This window comes from Bufo gargarizans, chromosome 4 (assembly GCF_014858855.1).
Source record: "Bufo gargarizans isolate SCDJY-AF-19 chromosome 4, ASM1485885v1, whole genome shotgun sequence".
NCBI lineage: Eukaryota > Metazoa > Chordata > Amphibia > Anura > Bufonidae > Bufo > Bufo gargarizans.
The window spans coordinates 324429992-324456413 of NC_058083.1; the positions used below are offsets into that span (position 1 = coordinate 324429992).

The 26422-nt window shown below is 39.7% G+C and overlaps 1 protein-coding gene across 1 annotated transcript in view; it reads left to right on the plus strand.

The window, feature by feature from the left end:
* The window catches only part of PEX7 (peroxisomal biogenesis factor 7), a 206963-nt gene extending 193990 nt beyond the window's left edge, over positions 1 to 12973 (plus strand). Inside the window, exon 10 of the mRNA XM_044289763.1 lies at positions 11151 to 12973. Within this exon, the coding sequence (XP_044145698.1) occupies positions 11151 to 11219 (69 nt within the window). The 3' untranslated portion in view covers positions 11220 to 12973. The remainder of the gene's footprint in view (positions 1 to 11150) is intronic.
* Positions 12974 to 26422: the final 13449 nt, after the last annotated feature.

Genomic DNA, 26422 nt, shown 5'->3' on the forward strand with positions numbered 1-26422 from the left:
TGGACTACTCCATGACATGGATGACCATAAAAAAAATAGTCAGTATTGGAATCGAGTGGAGAGCATAGTCCACTTGTAACTTCAGATATAGAACTAACCTAAGATGCATTTTAAACAGAAACAGTATCTGATACTAATTTGTATCACTGTTTTCCTTTCTGTAACAGGATTTTGTACATTGATCCTGATCTGAATAAAGGTTTTAAAAAAATATGTATTTTGTGTTGTGCTACTATAAGTATATTTTAATGTACTTCTCTTGCCCCTAAAACTGTGATGATGTTTTTTTTTTCCTTCTCCATTATGAGATTTTTGAGGCGAAAAGGCAATTTTGCCCATATGGTAGGTTTCTCAATCAACCATGAGGCTGGAGTGCCTTGTTTTGCCTCGAGTTCAGTGGATGTCATAAAGTCAACCAATAACGTATGCATGGAGAAATTCAGCTGAAGGCAAATGCCTGTGTAATGTTAGTGAAACATCTTCCCAGGGAAACCATGAATGAATCACAAAATATGCTTCAACGCTAAACAGGTTTTTAGAAATTCTATATGTGCTGTTGAAGGTTTAAAACCTTTTTCTGCATGTAACCTTTTACAAAGTAGATGCTATTTATGGCTCTGTGCTAAAACGTTACTCAATTTGTTTACATTATAAATAATCTCTATATAAGTAATTGAGCTTTTATGGTATATCAAAAGTATGTGCCATAAGTGACGGGAGGATAAAGGGTTTATCTTCCAACTACATCTGCAAGCATGAAACCCTCCTCTCTCTAACAACTATTAGAGAGAGGAGGGTTTTATGCTTGCATTTGTAAGTGATGGGTTTATGGTAATAAAACTCCCATAAGCTACTATTGAGGGAGTCACTTGCATAGATGGCCACCACTGTAAGTCATATACTACTTTCTGGAGTGTCACACAGGAGTCAAGGGATGCCATTCTCCTGATATATGGGGTGCGCATAAATATCTAATAGTGCCCATCCCTGCCTCTAAACTGTGCCATTCTTCTCTGACTTGGGAACTATGGTGTGTCAAAACACAAAAAAATGGAGTTAAAACTGGGGTAAAGGGAAAATAGGGATGTGGAAAGAAGCGCCAAGGGACTACCAGAAGGTGATGGACTGAAGATATGTAATAAAGCTGAAGGTCGTTTCAAAGCAGCACCCCAAATTGTAGACAGTGCACAGAGGTGAACTGCGTAATTGTGCAAAAAAGGAGAAAAAGGTTGTGATACCGGAGGGTCGCGAGGGTGCCATTGAAACGGCAAATGGGTGTGAGGAGATGATTTGTTAGGCAATAAAGACTGGTTAATAAAGATGTGAGAGCATTAAAGACTAAGGAAGGTATAAAATTAGGGCAAGGTGTAGCATCTTAGAATAAACATGAGAAACGTACTTCACCAGGGAGGGAGATATAGGAAAAGCTCAATACACCTATACCTTCTCCTGCCTTGCCGAGGGAGCTTAAGTTATTAATATGGCTTCTGTGTCCCCAAAGAATGTTGTCAGGGCTCAAAGGATAAGGCAGAAGTCTTTATTCAGAGTCACAAAGCTCCACGTGTTTCGGGTAAATCCCCTTTTTCAATAGCAATATAAAATAAACAACATATAGTACCGTATAAATAGGGACAGGGTGCAGCTTTTTGTCAAAGGTGAGCTAGCCACAAGTCATCTTCTCACACCCCTTTGCCACTTCACTGGCGTCCTCGCAACCCTCCTGGTATCACATTGGAGTAGGGTCGCAACCTTTTTCTCCTTTTTTGGGAACTATGGTGTGTGTATGCATCCACACACAGACGAGCATCATGTGTTCAGATGACTGGGGGCCGCCTAGGATGGCACCGTAGACCGCAGATTGTGCGCCCTTGCTCTAGTGGTTGTCCAGTGTAGCTCAGGTCTTATTTTACAGTTAGTCACTTAGGTCACTTAATTATTATTCTAGTGGTTGTTCTGTGTGGCTCAGGTCTTAATCTGTAGTCAATCAATCAGACCTTTTTCTTCATTATTTCTGTAGTTGTTCTATGTAGACCACTCTGTTCTACAGCTAGTCAAACAGAGATCACTTCTTCATTATTCTAGTGGTTGTTTTGTGTAGCCCAGACGTTATTCTACAGTCAATCAGATTATTTCTAAATTCCAGTGGTTGATCTGGACAAAAAAAAGGACACAAGAACATGGGTTCTTTGGATAAAAATGTGTTATTAATGAGAAATGAGAATGGCAGGACTGGTTGAAAGTTTAATTAGACAAGAATGTTCTAGTTATTCACATAGCCAAATGTTTTAAACACAAGTTTGTAGAAGAACATCTTTGTACATGCAGTAGAACATTAACATCAACAGACTACAGTAGCTAATGGCCTCAATTTAAACATTCTGTAAAATGGCTCAATGCAGGAGCCTTACTTAAAGTGCAATGGATGGAATTAAATCCCTTCACCAAATGCACCCAGCCATATTACAAATGTATGAATAAACCCTTATATGGGAATTCTGACCTAGTAGTAAGCACACACTCAATAAAGTGGTTGTCCACCTTACAAGACCTTTCAGTCAGCCCAGGTCACCAGACCAATGGAGGAAAGCATACCTACCTACTTCTGCCACTGTGTTGTCGCTGCAGTTTGCATGCCAGTTCCCATTTTCTTTAGCCAATGTCTGGCCACAGCAGCGACGTGTTCCCCATGCGTCATGTCACTGGGTTATGTGGCCCATGGTAGACATGTCAAAGCTGCCCATGCTAGTCATTGGCTGCAGTAGCCACGTGACACCCATCAAATGTGAAGTTTACGTGTGAGGATCAGGGCATGGCAGCAGTAGCAGGGAAACGAAGGAGCCGTATCCAACCACAGATAAGTATGCTTCCTTCCACAGCTCCGGCAATGTTGGGATCTGGATGAAAGGCGCCCCCCCCCCCCCCCCTTTCCCCAAAGGTAGATAACCCCTTTTAAGTGAACTTTAGCTTAATAAAAAATAAAAAATTCTCATTAACTGGGGAATGAACAGAACACTTAACTGGTGCCCTTCTTTTCATATTTAAAGCTGCAGATCTGCCAGTTCCCTGGTTTCTCTTTTGCCATTCAAGATGGCTGCACAGCTTCTCAGACTACATGATATTGTGCATTTGGTAGTCCAAGACAATTCCTGCTGCCCTGGGACTGAGCAGTGCTGGCAAATGCAATATATGTTTAACCTAAAAATGTAAATTAAACAATAGGTCATTTTCTGATGACGCATTCCCTTTTAAGGGTACCTCCTCTAACTGTCCTTACTACAGTAACAAGCTGAAATGGCAGCATTCAAGTGTATAATAATTTCAGTGCTGTAGAAAGGACTAAGCACATTAACATATGTCTGTCCAATTTAACAATGGAAAGTCAGTTTTAAAATACACATACATTGACTTCTCACCCAATATATTTGCAAAGAAAATCTGGATAATGGGCTGATACTTAGCTTCCCTTCTTCCTGCAGTTCTATTCCCAAGTAAGGACTTTACGTTTATTAAATGTTATGGTTGATTTTGTTCATGTTTCATTTATAGGCACAAAGTTGGCATTCTTTGTCAAGTGGCTAGCATACACGCTTACTGTGGTATGCATCACTACACGTGCTACTCCGATTTTCTCTTCCTCATAAGCATTCAGTAGGAAACCATTCTCTAAATTATACATTTTCAAACTTGACTCTTAAGACCCAGACGTTTTTAATATGTTTGTAGCCTTACAAATTCATGACATTCACAAAACATATGCTTCTAAAGTGATTTATTCACAGTTAGAGCAATACAAAGAGTACACAGCACCGTCAACAGGGAATTGTACAGTGCTAGTCACCGTAGGGCTGCTTTTATTGACTTCAATGGGAGCAGCACTGCAGTGAGGAGCTCTGTGAACTACACAGTTCACGGTGCTCTGTACTTTCAGTGCTTACTTCCGGAGACAGGCCTACACCCAAACAGCTGAATGGCGGGAACAAGAACAACCGCTTTAACTATGTTTTGTGGGCAATCACATGCTGTTGGGAGTTGTAGAAAAAAAATCAAAACAAGTAATAGGCATCCTTTTTTCCAAAATTTGAATATCGCGCAAAAGTCCATTTATTTCACTACTGCAAATTAAAAGGAATTGCATTAATGCAGCTTAAATTTAGAATTTTGTGAAAAGGTTCAATATTCTAGGCTCAAAGTGTCGCACTCTAGTCAGCTAATTAATCTATACCCCCTGGGCAAAGGGTACCTCAAAATTGTGACTTTGGGGTTTCATAAGCTGTAAGCCATAATCATCCAAATTATAACAAATAAAGGCTTGAAATATCTCGCTTTGCATGTAATGAGTCTATCTCATATGTTAGTTTCACCTTTTAAGTTGCATTACTGAAATAAATGAACTTTGCACAATATTCAAATTTTTAGAGTTTCACCTGTACAGTTGCTCAGTTACTTTCATTAATTTCATATATGGCATTGGTAAAATCAAATTTGTATCTACCGTACAGGGTTGTGCCATAACCTACTTTTCACTCTAAAGTTTCTTTTCATCAAGTACTCTAGTTCCAATTTCCCATCGGACAGTTTTTTTTTTTTTCAGGTTTACCTCAGTAGCAGTTTTCTTTTATCCCCCATGCTTGAATCCTACTTCCTGGTTATGTGACTACTGTCCCATCTTACCGTAGGTCAGTGAAATGTGTCCTGTCAGCAGGACATGTGACACCAACCAGTTGATTTTCTACCTCCATATATTAAAAATGCTATGTGTAACTGGACACAAAATTCATAATTTTGTTTATCTGTTTATTATCTATCCATCCATCCATAACTGACACTGCACATAGAGCAATGGTTATTGAAGGGAATGAAAAGAAGTGCTGTGAGCTTGTGCGTCCTGTATTACTGTGTTACAAGGCTCCACTACAGCTCAATGGCTGATTTGTCACAGGGCACCATGGTAGGATAATAACTTTAGAATAAGGCAGTTTTGATAAATTTTGTGAAAGTGATATCTATTGGGCAGGATTGGCACAACCCCTTTAAGTCATAAATTGAAAAAATCTATCCAGTTGCTAGTATTCCCTGGTACCGACTGAAAGAAAAAATATTTTTATGAGTACAGTAATATGACTGAAATATTTTGCAGATTATTTTTTTTTTGTTTGAGATCAATCAAATGCATTCTGAATGGTTAAGGATCCGTTCAGAATGCATCAGTTTGGCTCCGTTCCGCCTGTATTCCGCTCTGGAGGCAGACAGCAAAACGCCTGTTGATGCGGAGCCAAACTGATCCATTCTGACTTACAATGTAAGTCAGGGGGGACGGATCAGTTTTCACTGACACAATATGGTGCAGATCCGGATCCGTTTTGACTCAGACTTAAAAAAAAAAAAAAAGAAGAAGAATGCAAACGGATCCATTTTGAACAGATACCAGCGTTTGCATTATCGATGCTGATCCGTCTGTGCAGATACAAGACGGATCCGCACCGAACGCAGGTGTGAAAGTAGCCTTACAATGTACTATAAACAATTTTGACAATCTTTTTTATTAAAGTGATGATAGGGTTTCACACCAATCAACTGTGAACTGTAAGGTAACTCGGCATCAAGTGTTAAGTTTCCCTGCAGCGCCACCACAGGGCAAATGAAGCATTTCACATTCTCGATTAAAATCAATAGGCTGTCTCTGTAATGTATGAACCTATGGAGTTCTCCACGTTTATAGGTGCTCTCCTCTTTGGCTAATAAATGAGTTTCTTGAAATGTAAACTTCCCCTGTATTAACTCAGAATTCCTTATTTGAAACTTTTTGTCTAAATCAGACCTTTAACCCCTTCAACCACTGTGACGTACCCATACATCACAGTGGTTGACGGAATGTATGGAGCGGTATGGTGAGCCCGCTCCATACGTGGTGCTTTCCGGCTGTATGATACAGCAGGCACCCGGCCGCAATGACAGGGAATGGTGATCCCGCCGAACCCCATCGTTTGGGTGCTGTGATCATAGCCGATCGCGGCACCTGAGAGGTAAGACAGAAGGAAGCGGCTCCATCTGCCTTCCGATCAGAGCCCCCCGCAGTGAAGTCTTGGACTCTGATCGGTTACCATGACAGCCTGGATGCTGCTGAACCCTTCCAGGCCTGCCATGGGAAGTTCCCTGCTGTTCTGTGCACGAAGCACAGCTCTGCAGGGACAGTGTAAAAATTATATTCACCCTAATAGATCTCTACTAAGGTGAATAGGACAAGGGCTAATAGTTATTAAAAAGTAAAAAAAATCACTCCCCTTTTCCAATTTTACATATAAAAATATATTAACAATTAAAAAAATTAACATATCGGGTATCGCCGTGTCTGAAAATGTCTGAAGTAGTAAAAAAAAATTTTTTAAATCCTATGTAGTGAATGCCGAAATTTTTTAGTCACCCCCCCAAAAAATTAATAATAATAATTGAATAACAGTGATCAAAAAGTAGTACATACCACAAGAATGCAAAAAGAGGTTGAAAGAAATCCAGCTCCACTTGAATAAAGGAATGTAGATTTATTTTGCTTGCGGTAAAAACTCATCCAGGAATTACAAAAATAGCAGTCTTGACAAGACTGCTATTTTTGTAATTCCTGGATGAGTTTTTACTGCAAGCAAAATAAATCTACATTCCTTTATTCAAGTGGAGCTGGATTTCTTTCAACCTCTTTTCGCATTTGCTGCCCGTTACCTGACACGGGCCTTCCGTGCTCACAGCTGAAGGAGAGGCAGGTGAGAGCTGCTGAATTTCCTTTTTCTTCATATACCACAAAAATGGTGTAAATAAAAACTACAGTTCGGCCCTCAAAAGTCCTCATACAGCTCTGTGGACAGAAATATAAAAAAAAGTTATGGCAATGCAAATACATTTTTTTTCCAAGGTTTTTACTTTTTAAAAAGTAGTAAAACAAAAAAATCTATACAAGTTTGGTATCGCTGTATTCTTATTGAGCCGTAGAATAAGGGCATCATGTCATTTTTAGCACACGGTGAACGCCATGGTGTCAAAAACCTTAACAAAATTGTGTGTGTTTTTTTTTTTTTTCTTTTCAATTTAACCCCACAATAATTTTTATCCTGTTTTCCAATAACAGAAATGGTAAATGAAATGGTGCCCTTAAAATATACAACTTATCCCGCAAATAATAAGCCCCCGTATGGCTATATGAATGGAAAATGTTAAAAGTTATAGCTATTGGAACGTGGGGAGGAAAAAATTAAAATGCAAAACCAAAAATGGTCCAGAGTTTTTTTTGTATATAGTCAGATCTTCTACCTTATTTACACGTCACCGGTCCTTTTTGTAGCATGATTTTAGTCCCAGACCATAGCATGTTTTGTGTTAGAGGCACAATGACATGATCTCTAGAAGCGTGTAGGTAATAAATCATTATTGAAGCCAATCGATACCATAGCAGCTTAAGTTTTTTTTTTTACATTTAAAGATGACCTTCTTAATTATTTCTTTTGTATTCAGGTCATAATAGAACTTTTGTATTCATTCTTGGTGACAAACGGTATGAGCATCATCATGTCAATACTGTGTATTGTGAGCTGTATAGTACTTCCATTAACCTAAATAACGTGGCTGGGAAGAAGTCAATTATCAATTTAACTTAGTCTCCCATGACTCAATTTCATATGCTATTGGTTTGGTGATCTTACTAGATCATTGAATTGATTTTTTTAAATTCCAGCACCTATTTCTTGTTTAGCTGTTCTTCAGTTAAGCAGGATATCTTACAGCCATCTATTTTATACACTGACGTTTGTCCATGATTTGTTTTTATAATGGCTTTAGCTTTTTTTAGTAGTCAAACCATTAGCCAGTTTATTTTTTTATACCTAACATGCCTGGAATAAAACACTATATTGCTTAAATACATGTGTTTCAAATCCTTATTTTATTGTGTATGATGCCTTAAAGCACATTTGTAGCAGATTGCCTTTTCAATAAATGCCCTGGAATAGTGCTTGGTTATTGCTGTACTATTTAGTCTGTACATTGTAAATTTATCAATACAACTATAAAAGTAGGGATTACAGGACAAATGTTATACTATAAATTGTTGTGGGCTTTTATTATAATTTTTTTCTCACCAATAATTCACCAATTAACATACAGCCATAGAAAACAGACACAGAAATGTTTAATTAGACCAAACGTATATCCCTATAGAAACCTATGTCATCTATGAACAATTCAGTAGAACCACAGGAAGTCTGGTTGTACATGGAACTAAGCCATTTTACCAAGAGATGTGACACAATGATTTGGCCATGGACTCCAATGGTTGGGGTGAGAACTCAGGGGAGAGTGTGATGAAGCAATACTTACTCTCTTGGCCCCTCCACTGTTCCAGCACTTTAGCTCCAGTCCTCCCCACCGGCCTCTGTTCGCTTGGCTACATCAGTGACGTGCTACATGATTTCTGCAGCCAAGTCATTGAGCACAGCGGTATAAGGCAGTGATTGGCTGCAGCAGTCACATAAGTATACAGGCATGTCAAACTGCAGACAACAAAACGTAGACCAGTGGGGAGGATCAAAGTGGCCTATATATATACAGGTCCTTCTCAAAAAATTAGCATATTGTGATAAAGTTCATTATTTTCTGTAATGTACTGATAAACATTAGACTTTCATATATTTTAGATTCATTACACACAAACTAAAGTAGTTCAAGCCTTTTATTGTTTTAATATTGATGATTTTGGCATACAGCTCATGAAAACCCAAAATTCCTATCTCAAAAAATTAGCATATCATGAAAAGGTTCTCTAAACGAGCTATTAACGTAATCATCTGAATCAACTAATTAACTCTAAACACCTGCAAAAGATTCCTGAGGCTTTTAAAAACTCCCAGCCTGGTTCATTACTCAAAACGGCAATCATGGGTAAGACTGCCGACCTGACTGCTGTCCAGAAGGCCATCATTGACACCCTCAAGCAAGAGGGTAAGACACAGAAAGAAATTTCTGAACGAATAGGCTGTTCCCAGAGTGCTGTATCAAGGCACCTCAGTGGGAAGTCTGTGGGAAGGAAAAAGTGTGGCAGAAAACGCTGCACAACGAGAAGAGGTGACCGGACCCTGAGGAAGATTATGGAGAAGGACCGATTCCAGACCTTGGGGGACCTGCGGAAGCAGTGGACAGAGCCACCGTGTACAGGCGTGTGCAGGAAATGGGCTACAGGTGCCGCATTCCCGAGGGTCAAGCCACTTTTGAACCAGAAACAGCGGCAGAAGCGCCTGACCTGGGCTACAGAGAAGCAGCACTGGACTGTTGCTCAGTGGTCCAAAGTACTTTTTTCGGATGAAAGCAAATTTTGCATGTCATTCAGAAATCAAGGTGCCAGAGTCTGGAGGAAGACTGGGGAGAGGGAAATGCCAAAATGCCTGAAGTCCAGTGTCAAGTACCCACAGTCAGTGATGGTCTGGGGTGCCATGTCAGCTGCTGGTGTTGGTCCACTGTGTTTTATCAAGGGCAGGGTCAATGCAGCTAGCTATCAGGAGATTTTGGAGCACTTCATGCTTCCATCTGCTGAAAAGCTTTATGGAGATGAAGATTTCATTTTTCAGCACGACCTGGCACCTGCTCACAGTGCCAAAACCACTGGTAAATGGTTTACTGACCATGGTATTACTGTGCTCAATTGGCCTGCCAACTCTCCTGACCTGAACCCCATAGAGAATCTGTGGGATATTGGGAAGAGAAAGTTGAGAGACGCAAGACCCAACACTCTGGATGAGCTTAAGGCCGCTATCGAAGAATCCTGGGCCTCCATAACACCTCAGCAGTGCCACAGGCTGATTGCCTCCATGCCACGCCGCATTGAAGCAGTCATTTCTGCAAAAGGATTCCCGACCAAGTATTGAGCGCATAACTGAACATAATTATTTGAAGGTTGACTTTTTTGGTATTAAAAACACTTTTCTTTTATTGGTCGGATGAAATATGCTAATTTTTTGAGATAGGAAATTTGGGTTTTCATGAGCTGTATGCCAAAATCATCAATATTAAAACAATAAAAGGCTTGAACTACTTCAGTTGGCGTGTAATGAATCTAAAATATATGAAAGGCTAATGTTTATCAGTACATTACAGAAAATAATGAACTTTATCACAATATGCTAATTTTTTGAGAAGGACCTGTATATATATATTTCTATCTATGTAGTTTTTAAGCCCCCTCCCCACCTTTTAACAATTTTTGCCCCACTGATAATACCTCCAAACACTTGGATGATATAGAAACACCATGTTGCAAAATGATTGATATGAAGTCCTACCTTTGGCTCTATAGTAAGCAAATCAGAATCTAGCATTTTTTGCTGCTGTCCCCCCCCCCCCCCCCCTATTTTTTACTGTGACCTTTACTGTTGAGCGAACTTGTGTTTTAAGTTCTGCGTCCAAAGTTCTGGTTCGGGTTATCGAAGAATACCGCTATGGATTCCGCTGCCACGGACCATAACGGAATTGGGAATCCATAACTGGATTCTTCGATAACCCGAACTTTGGACGCAGAACTTCGCTCAACACTAGTGACCTTCACTCTTAGGGCTCCTTCACACGCTGTGGATTTTGTTGCAGAAAATTAGTTCTATTCACTTGAATGGGATTGAAAGCACATGGATTTCTGCAAGCCCTATTCAAGTGAATGGAACACATTTTCAGCCGCAGGATTTTCTGCAACAAATTCCACAGCGTGTGAAATATTGTTTACTCTACAAAAAAAAACCCGGTTGCAGGTTTAATATTTATTATGACTCCTGCCTTAATACATAATACAGCTCAGCCCAACACATGACCATCCAAGCTGTCTCATTCACAAATAAATACGGACTGCTTTCATTGATTATTCCTGTACTGATGAGTTAGGCAGTAATCGGTGTCGGTGAGCTAGTCAGACCCGTGGTCCATTGCCAGAAAAACTTATGATAATGGACCATACAGCTTTCAGTTGTAATTCCCTTCCATATAGAACGCACCCCTTTTTGCTGGAAAAAAAAAATGCTGAAAATGTGAACTGGGCTTTAGTGTGGTACCGTTCTCTATAAAGGAGAGGCAGTCTCTTTTACATACTGCTTTGTATTTTAAGAAGGCCTTTTCTTTTTATCTTACAGGTAGCAGACTGTGCGTGGGATGAAACTGTTAAAGTATATACCCCATCTTCTCTATCAGTGCCTCAATGATATTCATTTATCTACAAAAGGAGAAGAGAACATTTCTCAGCGACTAACAATTATCATTCAAATGTGACCTTATTTCTGCCATAATTATATTTCCCACTTTTGATTTGTTAAACTCTGATTATTGATCTAGAGAAAGCATCCAGTGCTTCAGAGAACTGTGTAATAGTAGAACTGGAATGTGGATGTATTGTAAGGAGATATTACTTTCCATTAAAATGCTTGTTGATATTTATGTGAAAGAATTTGATAACTTTTGTAGGGAAATCATTTTCTCTGTGCACAGCATTGGGGGAGATTTACTAAGCTGAATACGCCAGAATTCTGGCTACATTTGTGCCAGAAAAAAGCATGTACTGTATATGCCTTGCACCACATTTATTATGCTTTTAAAAGGAGATGAATGTGGCTTGGTGGGAAGATTAGGAATGCAATCTGACAGTATTCATCAAAATGTTGGTGCAAACTAAGTCAACCAATAGTTGGTGTAAGGTTTACATCTAGAAAGATGTACCAAATATATAATCCATTGTGAGCCACTGCAATACATTTGGTACATCTTCAGACTAACTGGTCTAAGTATTAGACTGGATTAGTAAATCTCTCTCAATGTGTGTTTGTAATCTAGCCTGTAAGACCATTACTAAAAAAAAAAAAAAAAATGTCATTGAGCTGGGGTAGCAAGGCTTACCTCTTTTTTTATTATGATATTGTGAAAGTCTTTCAGTTTAAAAGAGGTTTTCTCCCCCCCAAAAATCGGAACATTCCCTCCTCCAACTAGTGGTAGAGTCCCCAGAAATGTATCCCACGTGTCTCGTCAGGTATCCTGTTGGGATGCTCTGAAGCTAAATAGGAGTGAAATTCACAATTATAATGCTGATCACTTTTGAGATCTCTCCCCCCGGCCTCCCCTTACCACTGAACATGACTGAATGTGGACATTTACCTTAAGGGGATTTCTTAATTGTAAAACTAAAAACAATTTTTTTTTAGGGACAATTAACACCATCTTCTAAGGTGTGGGATACTTTTTACAGTAAGAATCTTTGTCCACTGCTCAGTCTGCAAGTGAAGACCATCAATTGCCCACTGTTAATACCAAGGTGAAATTAGTGGATTATGAGGTCCCCAATTTGAGTAGAATATTAGGTATGGGTAGTTTTTGTTTTAATGTTTCCTGTTTTCTTTCAAGGTTGATTTCCCCTTTAAGAGTATTTGCAGAATCAGTAATGGTAAAATGAACCTTCAGAGGGTTAGGATTTCTATGTTTATATCACTGTGAAAGCGCATGCTGTATTTTGTATAGACGTCTCTTTTGCAGACTACACATTAGACACATTTATAAAAATCGGATGTCCATGAAAACGTTTTCTCAGTCTCAGATTTCACAGCAATGTAGGGTGTTTCTGGTTTCACACTTTATTGTAAATGCACACAAACTGAACGCTCTGTGTGTCTGCAGATGTGTGATCAGAATGTTTTGTGGGCGGGAGTGTAATGCGATGATGGACAGATAATGTCATTCATTGTAATAAGCGGTTTCCTCCTGACCTTTCATTCAGTACTAATATGCCAGAGAATAAAAGGAGGACACCACTTAATTGAAGATCTTTATTTGTATTATTTTCATTAATGAAATGCATTTATATGTCACTTCATGAGTGTTTACTGTCACATTGACAATTACAAAATGTTATATATTCAGAAAATAATAATAATTGAAAAATATTTAATAAAGCAAATCCTTCAGACCTGCATTGTGCCTCATATATCTGTAAAGACCGTACAATGCAGGCGCTGGTATATAGTGTCTTACTCCTGACAAGTTGGTGTTAGGACCTTCGACATACCCTACACAACTAATGCTCATATTCAAGAAATACATGAGCCGTCAACATTTGCAGGTATAAAAGGACAGTGAATTTAAAGAGTAAGTTTTTGAATGATAACAAAGAGATTACCTTATGTGACTAGGACAGTTGTCTGTGTGATTATTATATCTCTAATGATATCTTACCCAATCCATAGGGGTAGATTACACTTCAAGGGATATACCAACTCCATAGGCTGTGAATGTTGAACTGACTTACAGTGCACATAGCCCAGTGCAAAAATACAATTCTTAATTCAACGGCATCCACATACTGGAAAATAAAAACTTTACAGTGTTCGTAGATCCTCATGTGCAGTACCTTGTTCCTTTCCCTCCAAAGCTCATGTAAAAGATAATGGAAAGCTCTGTCATTGTCTGCTCGGTCGGTCCTTGATTCTACAAGCCTGCTAGCTTGCATTATGCTTTCCCTCCCACTGTTAGTACACTTCTATGGTCACACCCAAGGACAGATAAAGAGAGACTATGGCGCTCTGACAAATGGCTCTACCTGCTCAGTTATACATAATACTTTAACTGTACTGAATAAACTCTCCAAACAACAAACCTTTACCCTAAAGTAAAAAAGCACCATGGATAGTGTCCCTAATTAGATATTTCCTGAAGGAAAGGAGGATCTGCGGCACGGACGTGCTGAGCTCTCTTTTTTTAGTGCTACCTGATTTACAGCTTTAATATTTAGTACTTATTACAGTATAGAGTTTTATATTGTTGTAGTCGATAGCTTAGATTAATAAAATAAATGGGTGTCATATGAAAATGCATCTCATCTTCTAACACAATCACAGTATGGTAATGCAGACTCATGTACAGCACAAAAATACTAAACATTTTAGCTCCTGCTTGCAATACATTTCGTATGACTACCCTTTATTACCTCTGTGATGAAGTGTAGTAAAAAGTTACTGCTCAACAATAACGTACAGCTTCTTCAGTAAACTGTAGTTGTATGCTTCCAGAAAGACAAGCAGTCCTATATAAATCTCAATAATATTCTATTATTATTAGTTTTACTTCTGGAGGGGGGTATACACTATGCTGAATTGTTTCCTTATTACTTAGTAAAGACCATTTTCAATTATGATAGAGTATTTCTATTATCAGAGTAAGACATCATTCACACAATGATTGATTCATCAGTGTCATATGTTGTTCCATTTAATGTGTAGAAAAATACATTATACTGTAGGCCATAGAATAACAAACTTAAAGGTCATCTGTCCGCAGACTTGTACCTATGACACTGGCTGACCTGTTCCATGTGTGCTTGGCAGCTGAAGGCATCTGTGTTTGTCCCATGTTCATATGTGCCTGTATTTCCGAGAAAATTTTAAATATATGTAAATGAGCCTTAGGAGCTATGGCGGCATTGTCGTTATATCTAGAGGCTCTGCTTTCTTTGCCACTGCTGCACCCCCTGAATTTTATTGACAGGGCCAGGCATTGTAAAAGTGATCACATCTGACGGCCCTGTCAGTCAAGGTGCAGAGAGCGCAGCAGCTGCAGAGAGAGCAGAGCCTCTAAGGCCCCTTTCACACGGGCAATTATTCCGCGTGGGTGCAATGCGTGAGTTGAACGCATTGCACCCGCACTGAATCCGGAACCATTCATTTCTATGGGGCTGTGCACATGAGCAGTGATTTTCATGCATCACTTGTGCGTTGCGTGAAAATCGCAGCATGCTCCATATTCTGCGTTTTTCACGCAACACAGGCCCCATAGAAGTGAATGGGTCCGCATGAAAAACGCAAGCAAGTGCGGATGCGGTGAGATTTTCACACATGGTTGCTAGGTGACGATCGGGCTGGGGACCCGAGCTGTAATATTTTTTCTTATAACATGGTTATAGGGGAAAATAATAGCATTCTGAATACAGAATGCAAAGTAAAATAGTGATGGAGGGGTTAAAAAAATATATATTTAACTTACCTAGTCCACTTGATCGCATAGTTGCGGATCTGTGTCTTCTTCTGTAATGTTGAGCTGCCGGCTAAGGACCTGTGGTGACGTCACATCACATGATCCAATCACATGGTCCCTCACCATGGTGACGAACCATGTGATGAGCACAGTGACATCAAAGGTCCTATTCCTGTGCACCGCAAAGAAGAAGACAGAAGAGATGCCGACTGCGCGATCAAGTGGATTAAGGTGAGTTAAATTATTATTATTATTTTTTTTTATCCCTCCAGCCCTATTGTTCTATGCATTCTGTATTCAGAATGCTATTATTTTCCCTTATAACCATGACGGATCCGTCTCTCCGGTGTCATCTGGAAAAACGGATCCGGCATTTTTTTTTCCACATTTTTTGCGGTCTGAGCATGCGCAGACCGCAAAAACTGATCAGTTTTGCCGGAACACTCGGGCTGGGGCCGGCATTAATGCATGTCAATGGCAAATAATGCCAGATCTGGCATTCCGGCAAGTGTTCCGGAATTTTGGACGGAGATAAAACCGCAGCATGCCGGAATGGGTGGTCGAAATTGACAATTTTTACAGAATATTGGCTACCATACTGAGTATCGAGTTTCTGTGGACCAATTTTACAACATGCCCATTTTGCTATATGGCTGACCTAGGAGGGTTATGTGAGATGCCCTCTAGGGTGTGATGCTCCAACTCCTCATTGGTTTTTCACTTCCACCCCTCCCCCCACCCACTTTCCCCCTTTTTTTCTTCTCTCCAATTCTTTGCTTTCTCAGTTTTAGTTTGTGATTGGTCTACCTACAAATCTTGTTGAAATGATTTTCCTATGCACCACTTGTTATGGCTGTCACCAGGTTTTTGGGGATTAAATGGGTTATCTGGTAATATTGATGATGTATCCTCCTAGGTCAGTGATGGCTAACCTTAGCACTCCAGCTGTGGTGAAACTACGTCTCCCAGCATGCTCCATTTATTTCTACAGAGTTCTGAGAGCAGCCAAGCAAGGGGGGCATCTTGGGAGTTGTAGTTTTACCACAGCTGGAGTGCCAAGGTTAGCCATCACTGTCCTAGGTCATTAATATCAGATCGGCGGGGGTCTGATTCCCTGGACTCCAATCAGCTGTTAGAAGAGACCGGGCACTCTGAGCGCTGCAGGCTCCCCCTAGGCCATGTAATATCACCATACATCAGTCACATGGCCTAGCTGAAGCTCAAGTAGTGTAACTTTCAGGACCAAGGATCTTTTTTTTTTTATAGAACATGTTGATATTTTTCTATAGCATCAAAATTGTTTTGCCTTCTAAAGGTTGATTGGCATTGTTGGTATTAAATATAAAAAAAAAATAAAAATCTTAATTCTTTTACCCAATACTCTAAAGAAATTGGCGTCTTCCTAGAGCTTCTATAACAAGCACTGCCACTATACGATGTATGGTGTTGTGCTTAGTATGCTGCTGGGAGCCCGCAACGCTTCCCTGAAACAGCTGATCGATGGAGGTGCCAGGACTCCGACCTCACCAGTGATAATGATGACCTATCCTGAGGATAAGTCATCAGTATCATTTCCTGGATAACCCAGTGGTTGTTCTCTGTGGGTTTTGTCACTTCCTCCCTCATTCACTGATCTATGTGTACCCATAATGATATCTATATTTGAAGGAGCACATATGGAATTTAGTAGTAAACAAAAAACGTTAAACAAACTAGAATATTTTTCATATTTCAGATTCTTCAAAGTAGCCCCCTTTTGCTTTGATGATGGCTTTGCAGACTCTTAGCATTTTTTCAATCAACTTCATGAGGTAATCACCTGTAATCATTTTCCATCATTCTTGAAGGTGTGAGTACAATACTGATCATGTGGTACATATGGGTGTGCTTGCTCCTCCTACCATCGGTTGCTTTATGCACATGGAGGTGACAAGGAGCAGCACACCATATGTGCGGGGTCTGCGCTCCTGAACATAGATGCCCAACGGCATGGGTAGGTTTAGCGTAGGACATGCCTGATTGAGAGCACCTTGGCTGGGGTAGCTGGGCACAGATTTGTTTTGATCAAAATATATTGGCTAAGAGTCTCAGATTTGATCATATCAGAATGAGGGCCTAGTCTATATATAATGCTTGCATCCATTGTGTTTTATTATTTATTAGCAATTGTGCTTTTTTTTCTGTTATTTTTTATTTATTTTTCATAAATTTAGCCATGGACATCCTCATATTTATTTATCATATCGTGCAGGATGTTTTTATCTTTGTTTCTTATCTTTTTTTCTGTGATTTTTGTTGGTTTACAGTTCAATATTACTGTGATTGGATAGGAACTGACTGCATCATAAAATACTATGATGCAGTCAGTTGGCACACATTTCGGTTTCACTGACCCTTATGTGTTAAAGTAATGATAGACTGTCATTTGTCTTTAATTAGTTGAGTGATTCTTGCCATAATGTGAACTAAAACAGTAGTAAAACACATGAAGTGAGTACATTACCAATAGACCTGCTATCAGATAGCTTGGGTGAAGTTAGCCACAGTCGTCCAGGAGGCAGTGTGACACAGACCGCGTTTCCCGGACCAAGCACGGCGGTAACAATCAGCTCTAATTTGAGGTGCTGTTAATTTGCGGTAACTGAGACTGATAACGTTAATGAACTTATCCACTGCAGCAGAGGTAAACCTATATTAGACAGCGAATATTGTACCGAATGTCATTAATGCAAACAAAATTGAACAAGCCTCGTGAGATGTAATAAGAGATTAAACGGTGAGTGATGAATCACTCATTTCTCACCAATCGTGATCTTTCATCCTGCTAAAAAATTATCGTTCCTCGGTCACAGATCCGTTCATATAATATGGAGTCTACTCGCTTACAGATCACAGAGGCGTGGCACTTTGTAGCGAACGATTGACGAGCGGAAGTACGAACGAACATCGCATCATGTAATAAGCACATTTTTGGCCGCTAAGAAGTTGCTAATTCGTCTATCTATAATTGTTTACTGCAAAACATCTGCTGATCTAATACAAGTCTAAGGGCTCTTGCACATGATTGTATGCCCTCCGAGAGATACGGTGCGCATGGGAGTACATAGCATCATAGATTACATTGATAAGTGTGGGACAATAGCCCCGCGGGTGGCCCGTCGTGTGCAGCATCAATGTAATCTATGATGCTGTGTGGTCCCGTGTGCACGATCAATGCCGCTCCGGGACATATGGCCAGCTCATAGACCGTATATCTCGGAGGGCATACGATCGTGTGCAAGGGCCCTAACTATTGGGTTTTCTTTCCTGGAGTGGTCTTCATGAGAACCAGTTTCGCCATAACGTTTGATTCTTTTCATGACTGCACTTGATACTTTCAAAGTCCTGGAAATATTTAATTTGTCCTTTATATGTTAAAGTAATGATGGACTGGTCATTTATCTTTTCTTGAATGGTTCTTGCCATAATGTGGTTTACAATAGTAGAATAGGACTAAACACAGTATGGAACAAATGAACTCTTGACAAGGCAATACTGTACCTGTTAACTGAAAACTATTCCACGTGACTACCTTATGAATGCCAATAGTGTGCAGAGCTGTCATCAAAGCACAAGAGGGCTACTTTGAAGAATCTGAAATATAAAACATATTCTGGCTTGCTTAAGCCTTTTTTGTTGACTACGTCATTCCATATGTGTTAGGGTACTTTTACACTAGCATTTTTCTTTTCCAGCATAGAGTTCTGTTCTAGGGGCTCAATACCGGAAAAGAACTGATCAGGTATCTCCCCATGCATTCTGAATGGAGAGTAATCCGTTCAGGATGTCTTCAGTTCAGTCTTTTTGACTGATCAGGACAAAGATAAAACCGCAGCATGCTATGGTTTTATCTTCGGCCAAAAAAACTGAACACTTGCCTGAATGCCGGATCTGTCCTTCCGGTCTGTGCACAAGGTGAAAAAAAAAAATGCTGCATCCGTTTTTCCGGATGACTCCGGAAAGGCGGATCCAGCATTTCAATGCATTTGTAAGGGCTCTTTCACACTTGCGTTGTCCGGATCCGTTGTGTACTCCATTTGCCGGAATTACACGCCAGATCCGGAAAAACGCAAGTGAACTGAAAGCATTTGAAGATGGATCAGTCTTCAAAATGCGTTCAGTGTTACTATGGCAGCCAGGACGCTATTAAAGTCCTGGTTGCCATAGTAGTAGCGGGGGAGCAGTATACTTACCGTCCGTGCGGCTCCCGGGGTGCTCCAGAATGACGTCAGAGCGCCCCATGCGCATGGATGACGTGCCATGCAATCACGTCATCCATGCGCATGGGGCGCCCTGACGTCACTCTGAAGCGCCCCGGGAGCCGCACGGACAATAAGTATACTGCTCCCCCGCTCCCCCGCTCCCCACTACACTTTACCATGGCATACAGGACTTTAGCGTCCCGGCAGCCATGGTAACCATTCAGAAAAAGCTAAACGTCGGATCCGGTAATGCGCCGAAACAACGTTTAGCTTAAGGCCGGATCCGGATTAATGCCTTTCAATGGGCATTAATTCCGGATCCGGCCTTGCGGCAAGTGTTCAGGATTTTTGGCTGGAGCAAAAAGCACAGCATGCTGCAGTATTTTCTCCGGCCAAAAAACGTTCCGGTCCGGAACTGAAGACATCCTGATCCATCCTGAACGGATTTCTCTCCATTCAGAATGCATTAGGATAATCCTGATCAGGATTCTTCCGGCATAGAGCCCCGACGACGGAACTCTATGCCGGAAGAAAAGAACGCAAGTGTGAAAGAGCCCTAAGACGGATCAGGATCCTGATCAGTCTTACAAATGCCATCAGTTGGCATACGTTTTGACACATCCGGCAGGAAGTTCTGCCGCATCTTCAATATGAATCTACATTGTGGGAAGCAAAAAAAATGGAAACAAACATGGAATGAAAAGGTGTGTGCAAACATTTAACTGGTACTGTATATTTCCTTTGTGTTACTGCTACAGTACAAAGGACAGTACATTACCAGAAGACATCTTAGTCTATATGTCTATAAATTCTTTGACGTAACCACTATGTGGCTTTTATAAGTGAAATTTTTCTTCTGCATTAGATGCATATCATATGTAATAAAAGAAACATGCTGTAAAAAAAAATAATATATACAGACGTGTTTTACTGCCTATAGAGCTCATGTACCAAATTACACAAAGATTGCTCTCTGAAACATAACATCTGTTCTGCCTGCACCGAGGGTCACTGCATCTTCCTATTTTCAAGTCAACACCACTTTCCACTATGCAAACACTATTTGCGCAGTGTGTATATATCTGAACCAACTTTGCGCTACACCTCTGTGTGATTTATTATGTCTACCCACATTCATCTATAACACTATAGCATTTGTAATGTTCCTATTGTCATTTCCACTGACTCTGCATCATTTTATTTTTATGTCTGCTAGTTTTAGTTGCGCTACTTGACTGCCTCTGTAATGGCTGTCATCTTCCCACTTTTCAGTTTTTACAGAAGGGGAAAGTCACTTGATGAGGTATCTGCAGCTATAATAAAGAAGTAGTTTAACCTTTTCAGGACCACAGATCTTATTTTTGCAGGACATGCTGATATTTTTCTGTTGCATCAAAATTGATTTGCTTTCTCAAACATTTGTTGGTGGTGTTGTTTTTATTTTTTTACCCAATAGTCTAACCTTTACCACAGAAATGAATCCTCTTATTCTCCAGGGTATAATGATTTCAAATATACACACATTGAGGGAATGTATCATTATTCCACACCAATTTTCTAAAATGAGTTGCAGATTCTGCAGAAACTGCCATTTTGTGACGCCCTCGCCACATGCACATGCCTGTGTCTGTATTGCAGTCTGCAAAATATGAATACCTTTCGTGTGCCGATCTGTATTTTTCTCTCTCCCATCGCTAGAAATTACTATTCTTGTCCGCGATACGGAACTATAATTTGTGGAATGGACGTACAGATGTGGACAGTACACGGATGATTTAGAGTCCATAGACATAAATGGGTCTGTGTGCAATTTGCACACAAAAAAGAATTGGACACAGATGCAAAATACAGTAGTTTGCATGAACCCTATGTCTCACGCCAAATTTAGCACTTTTTAACCACTTCCAGACCAGGCGATTTACTCCCTTCCTGACGAAGCCTAATTTTGCCAATCTGACGTGTCACTATGTGGTAATAATATTAGTAGCAATATTCAGTGCCGCTGGCATCTTTGTTTTCTTTAACTGGTGCCTTCTCACACTATCAGTGGCTGGTACTTAATATTGCTACTAATGCTCTATGTTTTCTCCTGATGATCCACACACGTGGAGAAACGCGTCGAGCATGCACATCCAGCTCTATCTAGCAACAGGACAGCAATGGCGTAAAATATGGGCAATCTCTAGAGTCAGACAGCAGCAATTTCTATATGGGTGATACCAAACTGTGAATGAGGAATGATGGATGAATAGGGACTCTGTTCCAGCAATGAATGAAGTTTCGCAACTAAGACAGGGCTGATATAGCAATCTCTCCCAATCTCCCTTGAGGGACTGAGTTCAGCCTCAGTATTCAAGTACATTGGGGTATAAATACACCAGATAGCCTGTCTGGTGTACCCCCAGTTGCAAACTGATCACTCTTTGCCTTGGGTGCCATCATCAGTCTACCTATAGGGGTTCTACTTTATTCAATTCTATGTGATTAAAATAGAAGAGAAGAATACCCGAATCCACAAAGTGGGCCTAAAGGCAGGTAAGGTGAGACGAAACGCAGTGTTATCTTGAAGAGGAAGCAGTGCTTGTACGGGTGCCACCTCCTCTTCAAACACCTGATAGACAGGAATGCCGCGAGTCAGACCCCTGCTGATCTGATATTGATGACCTATCATCAATATAAACCCCTGCACAACCCCTTTAAGTAGTGAATATTACATATATTTATGGGTTGTTTATTTTAGCCTTTAGGCTGCATCTCACAAGTCATCAGTTCAGCAGAGCAAAATTAACTTCTACTTTTGCTACGAATCTGCAGCAAACTCCTCAAATCCTAAGGAGCGACAGCCAGTCACCCGGTGTGAACATACCCTTAAGCTGAAAATTTAACAAACTAGGCTGATTCTCATGAGAACCTATTTAATCTTCACCTATCTAGTGGTTGTCTGTTATGTCACAATACAAATACAGTCCTTTCCGTTTCCAGCTCGCAGATGATTATGGTAGGCAGAGCTTTATGTCTACTATCTCTGATAGCAGTTGGGGAGGTAGTTGCTGCAACCAGTTACCATACAGCCAGACACACATGTTATCGAAAATTATGAGAAGTAGGGGAAAATAGATGATCCCTGGGACAGAAATAGGAAAATTCTGCATCTATTTATTTTTATGATTATGAAAGAGACAGATTAGGATCAAGGAGAGAAGGTATAAAAGGGAGTAATTGCTAGAATGTTTTATTTATTTTTTGTATCTTCTATGTGTATATTCTACATTACAACCTTATGTTTCTAATAGTAACACTTAAAGTGAAGGTCATTGTTGCTGGTCAGGATGGTAAACTTGGAGATAAATTCTGGGTAGTAAAAAGGTCTTTATATTTTGGAACAGTCACCTATCTGGTAAGTTCATACAAACAGATGACTAAGTTTTGACACAATCATTCTCACAGCAACAATAGCTTGGATGGATTTGATATTAATGAGCCATAAAACAATACAAGATTTTCTGCCAAGAAATACAGATACATAAATGAAAAAAGGAAACTAAAACAAGGAATTACCAAATTAAAAACAAAAGAAGGAAGGTATATGGAAGAAGATAAAGAACTAGCTGACTGCCTCAATGAATACTTCTGTTCAGTTTTTACTAAAGAAAATGAAGGAGAAGGACCTCAGTTAGGAAGGTAGACTAATGAATCTTTTGATGCATGTGTCTTTACAGCGGAAGAGGTTCTAAGTCAACTGTCTAAAATTAATACAAATAAGTCACAGGGGCCTGATGGGATACACCCAAAATTATTAAAAGAGCTTAGCGATGTTCTAGCAAAACCATTAACAGATTTATTTAACCAATCACTGGTAACAGGAGTCATCCCAAAAGATTGGAAATTAGCAAATGTTGTGCCCATTCACAAGAAAGGTAGTAGGGAGGAATCGGGCAACTATAGGCCAGTAAGCCTGACATCAATAGTGGGGAAATTAATGGAAGCCATACTTAAGGAGAGGATTGTGGAACATCTAAAAATCTCATGCATTGAAAGATGAAAAACAGCATGGGTTTGCTTCAGGGAGATCATGTCAAACTAATCTTATTGATTTTTTTTGATTAGGTGACTAAAATAATAGATGGTGGAGGTGCAGTGTACATCGCTTATCTAGACTTTAGTAAGGCTTTTGATACTGTCCCACATAGAAGTCTTATCAATAAATTGCAGTCTTTGTGCTTGGACTCCCATATTGTTGAATGGATTAGGCAGTGGCTGATGGACAGACAACAGAGGGTTGTAGTCAATGGAGTATATTCAGACCATGGTCTTGTTACCAGTGGGGTACCTCAGGGATCTTTTCTGGGACCCATATTGTTTAATATCTTTATCAGCGAAATTGTAGAAGGCCTCGATGGTAGGGTGTGTCTTTTTGCTGGTGACCCAAAGATTTGTAACAAGGTTGATGTTCCTGGAGGGATACACCAAATGGAAAAGGATTTAGGAAAACTAGAGGAATGGTAAAAAATCTGGCAACTAAAATGTAATGTTGATAAGTGCAAGATAATGCAACTGGGGCATAAAAACCCAAGAGCAGAATATAAAATCAGTGATACAGTCCTAACATCAGTATCTGAGGAAAGGGATTTAGGGGTCATTATTTCAGAAGACTTAAAAGGTAGGCAAACAATGTCATAGAGCAGCAGGAAATGCTAGCAGAATGCTTGGGTGTATAGGGAGAGGCATTACCAGTAGAAAAAAGGAGGTGCTCATGCCACTTTACAGAGCACTAGTGAGACCTCATTTGGAGTATTGTGCACAGTACTGGAGACCATATCTCCAGAAGGATTTTGATAGAACTTTGGAGAGAGTTCAGAGAAGAGCTACTAAACTAGTACATGGATTGCAGGATAAAACTTACCAGGAAAGATTAAAGACCTTAACATGTATAGCTTGGAAGAAAGACAAGACAGAGGGGATATGATAGAAACTTTTAAATACATAAAGGGAATCAACAAGGTAACAGAGGAGATAATATTTAAAAGAAGAAAAACTAGAAACTCCATTAAAGGAACACTTAGTGGCTTTGTATTAAAAAAATAATAATAATAAAGGCGGAAAGGTGCTAATGCTAAAATAATACTGACCCCTGTGGTACCCCACTAGTGACAGTGACCCCTGTGGTACCCCACAAGTGACCGTGACCCAATCTGAGTGTGTACTGTTAATAACCACCCACTGTTTTCTATCACTGAGCCAGTTACTTACCCACATACAGACATTTTCTCCCAGTCCAAGCATTCTGATTTTATATACTATCCTTTTATGTGGCACAGTATCAGATGACTCATCAAGTCTAGAACTTACCTCCACATAGAAACTGACAAAAATATTCATTGAGGTACTACAAGATAGCATCTCTTAGAAAACCTTTAAACCGTTTACCCACGACAGATGTTAAACTTACTGGCCTATAGTTTTCAGGCTCTGTTTTGGACCCCTTTTTGAATATTGGCACCAAATTTGCTAATCACCAATCCTGTGGAACACTCCCTGTCATTATACAGTCCTTAAATAAGGGTCTGGCTATGACATTACTTAATTCTCTTAGGATACAGTGGTATATGCCATCTGGTCCCGGCGATTTGTTTATTCTTTTAATCTTTTTAAGATGCTGCTGCACTTCTTCCTGGGTCTGACAGGCCATTTTTAATGGGAAATTTACTTTGCATCTGACAGTTCATTTTCATCAGTAAATACAGTGGAGAAAAAAATATTTAATAGTTTTGCTTTCTCCTCATCGCTCTCTGCAACTCCCCCTCATATTTTTGTAAAGGGCCGACACCTTCAGATTTATCCTTTTTATTATTTAGATAATTGTAGAATATTTTTGTGTTAGTTTGCTCTTTTGGCAAATAAATCTCTCTGTCTCCATGTTGGCTGCTTTTATTTCTCTTTTACATATTCTATTTTTTTCCTTATAATTTTTCAATGCTTCCTTGCTACCCTCCTGTTTTAGTGATTTTAATGGTTTATTTTTGTCATTAGTGTTTTCCTTTACGTTTCCATTTATCCACATTGGTGCTTTCTTGTGTGATTCTTCACAGGAATCGCCTTCCCAGATATATACTGGTTTATTATCATGAATCATTCACTGGATAACTTATTTTATTATAGTATTCCTTTATATAACCGCCTGCCTGTAAAGCTGTTAAAGATCTTAATACCATGGTGGTGGTATAGTGTAAGTTAACCAAGTGACAGATAAGTGTAGATCTTTCTAGTGCTACCTGCTGCCATATTTCACTGGTTGTATTCTCATCTCAGACATTTTATGGTATATCCACATTTGTATGGGCATTACATAATATGCTAAGCAAGAGTTCAGCCACCAGGATGCAGCTGCCACCTCATGAAGGAGGTTGGGAAACACCATTCTCTAAATAAGGAATTGTCCACAGAGGCGAGAAGTTCCCTTATCATAAAATTACAGTATATCATGTGGATATATATGCCATAAAAATGTGAGATTGAAATGCTTAAAAAAAATATATAGAATGCTGACTACAGCATCATTTATATGCCAGGTTTATGAAGCTTAACCAGTGATATAACTACAAAATGCATTGCACTGGCCCAAATCTATTGAATTGCACATCATGCCGAGCCAATATTCTTGTAAATTACAATAAAACCTGCATTTCTAATAAAGGCTTTGAGCCGTGGCCTCTGCTACTACCAGGTGAACAAGGTTAGCATTCCATTTGCTTCAAATCTGTTATTTTCTACTGTGAGTAACAATGGTGGGATGCTTATTCAATTATGTTCTTAACATCAGTGACACTGTCTGGGATTAAATGCAGAGGCAGAAACAAGCGAGACAGCCAAAGCTTTCAGAAGGTCTGTGGCATGTTCCCAACGATGTTCTGGCCAATTTTTTAAACAAAACTCTACGATATGCATACATAAAGAGATTGATGAATATTGATAAGGTGGCTCTCCTAGGTACTGTTGCGACAAAGGTGCTCAGATCAACTTGACTCACCTAGCCAATAAAAATAAAAATAAATTCCTGTAGGATGATCGGAACACAACATATGAAATCACATGGACCGGGGAATATTTATATAAAATCTCCTCACCTTATCCCACTATGAACTATTAATTCAGGA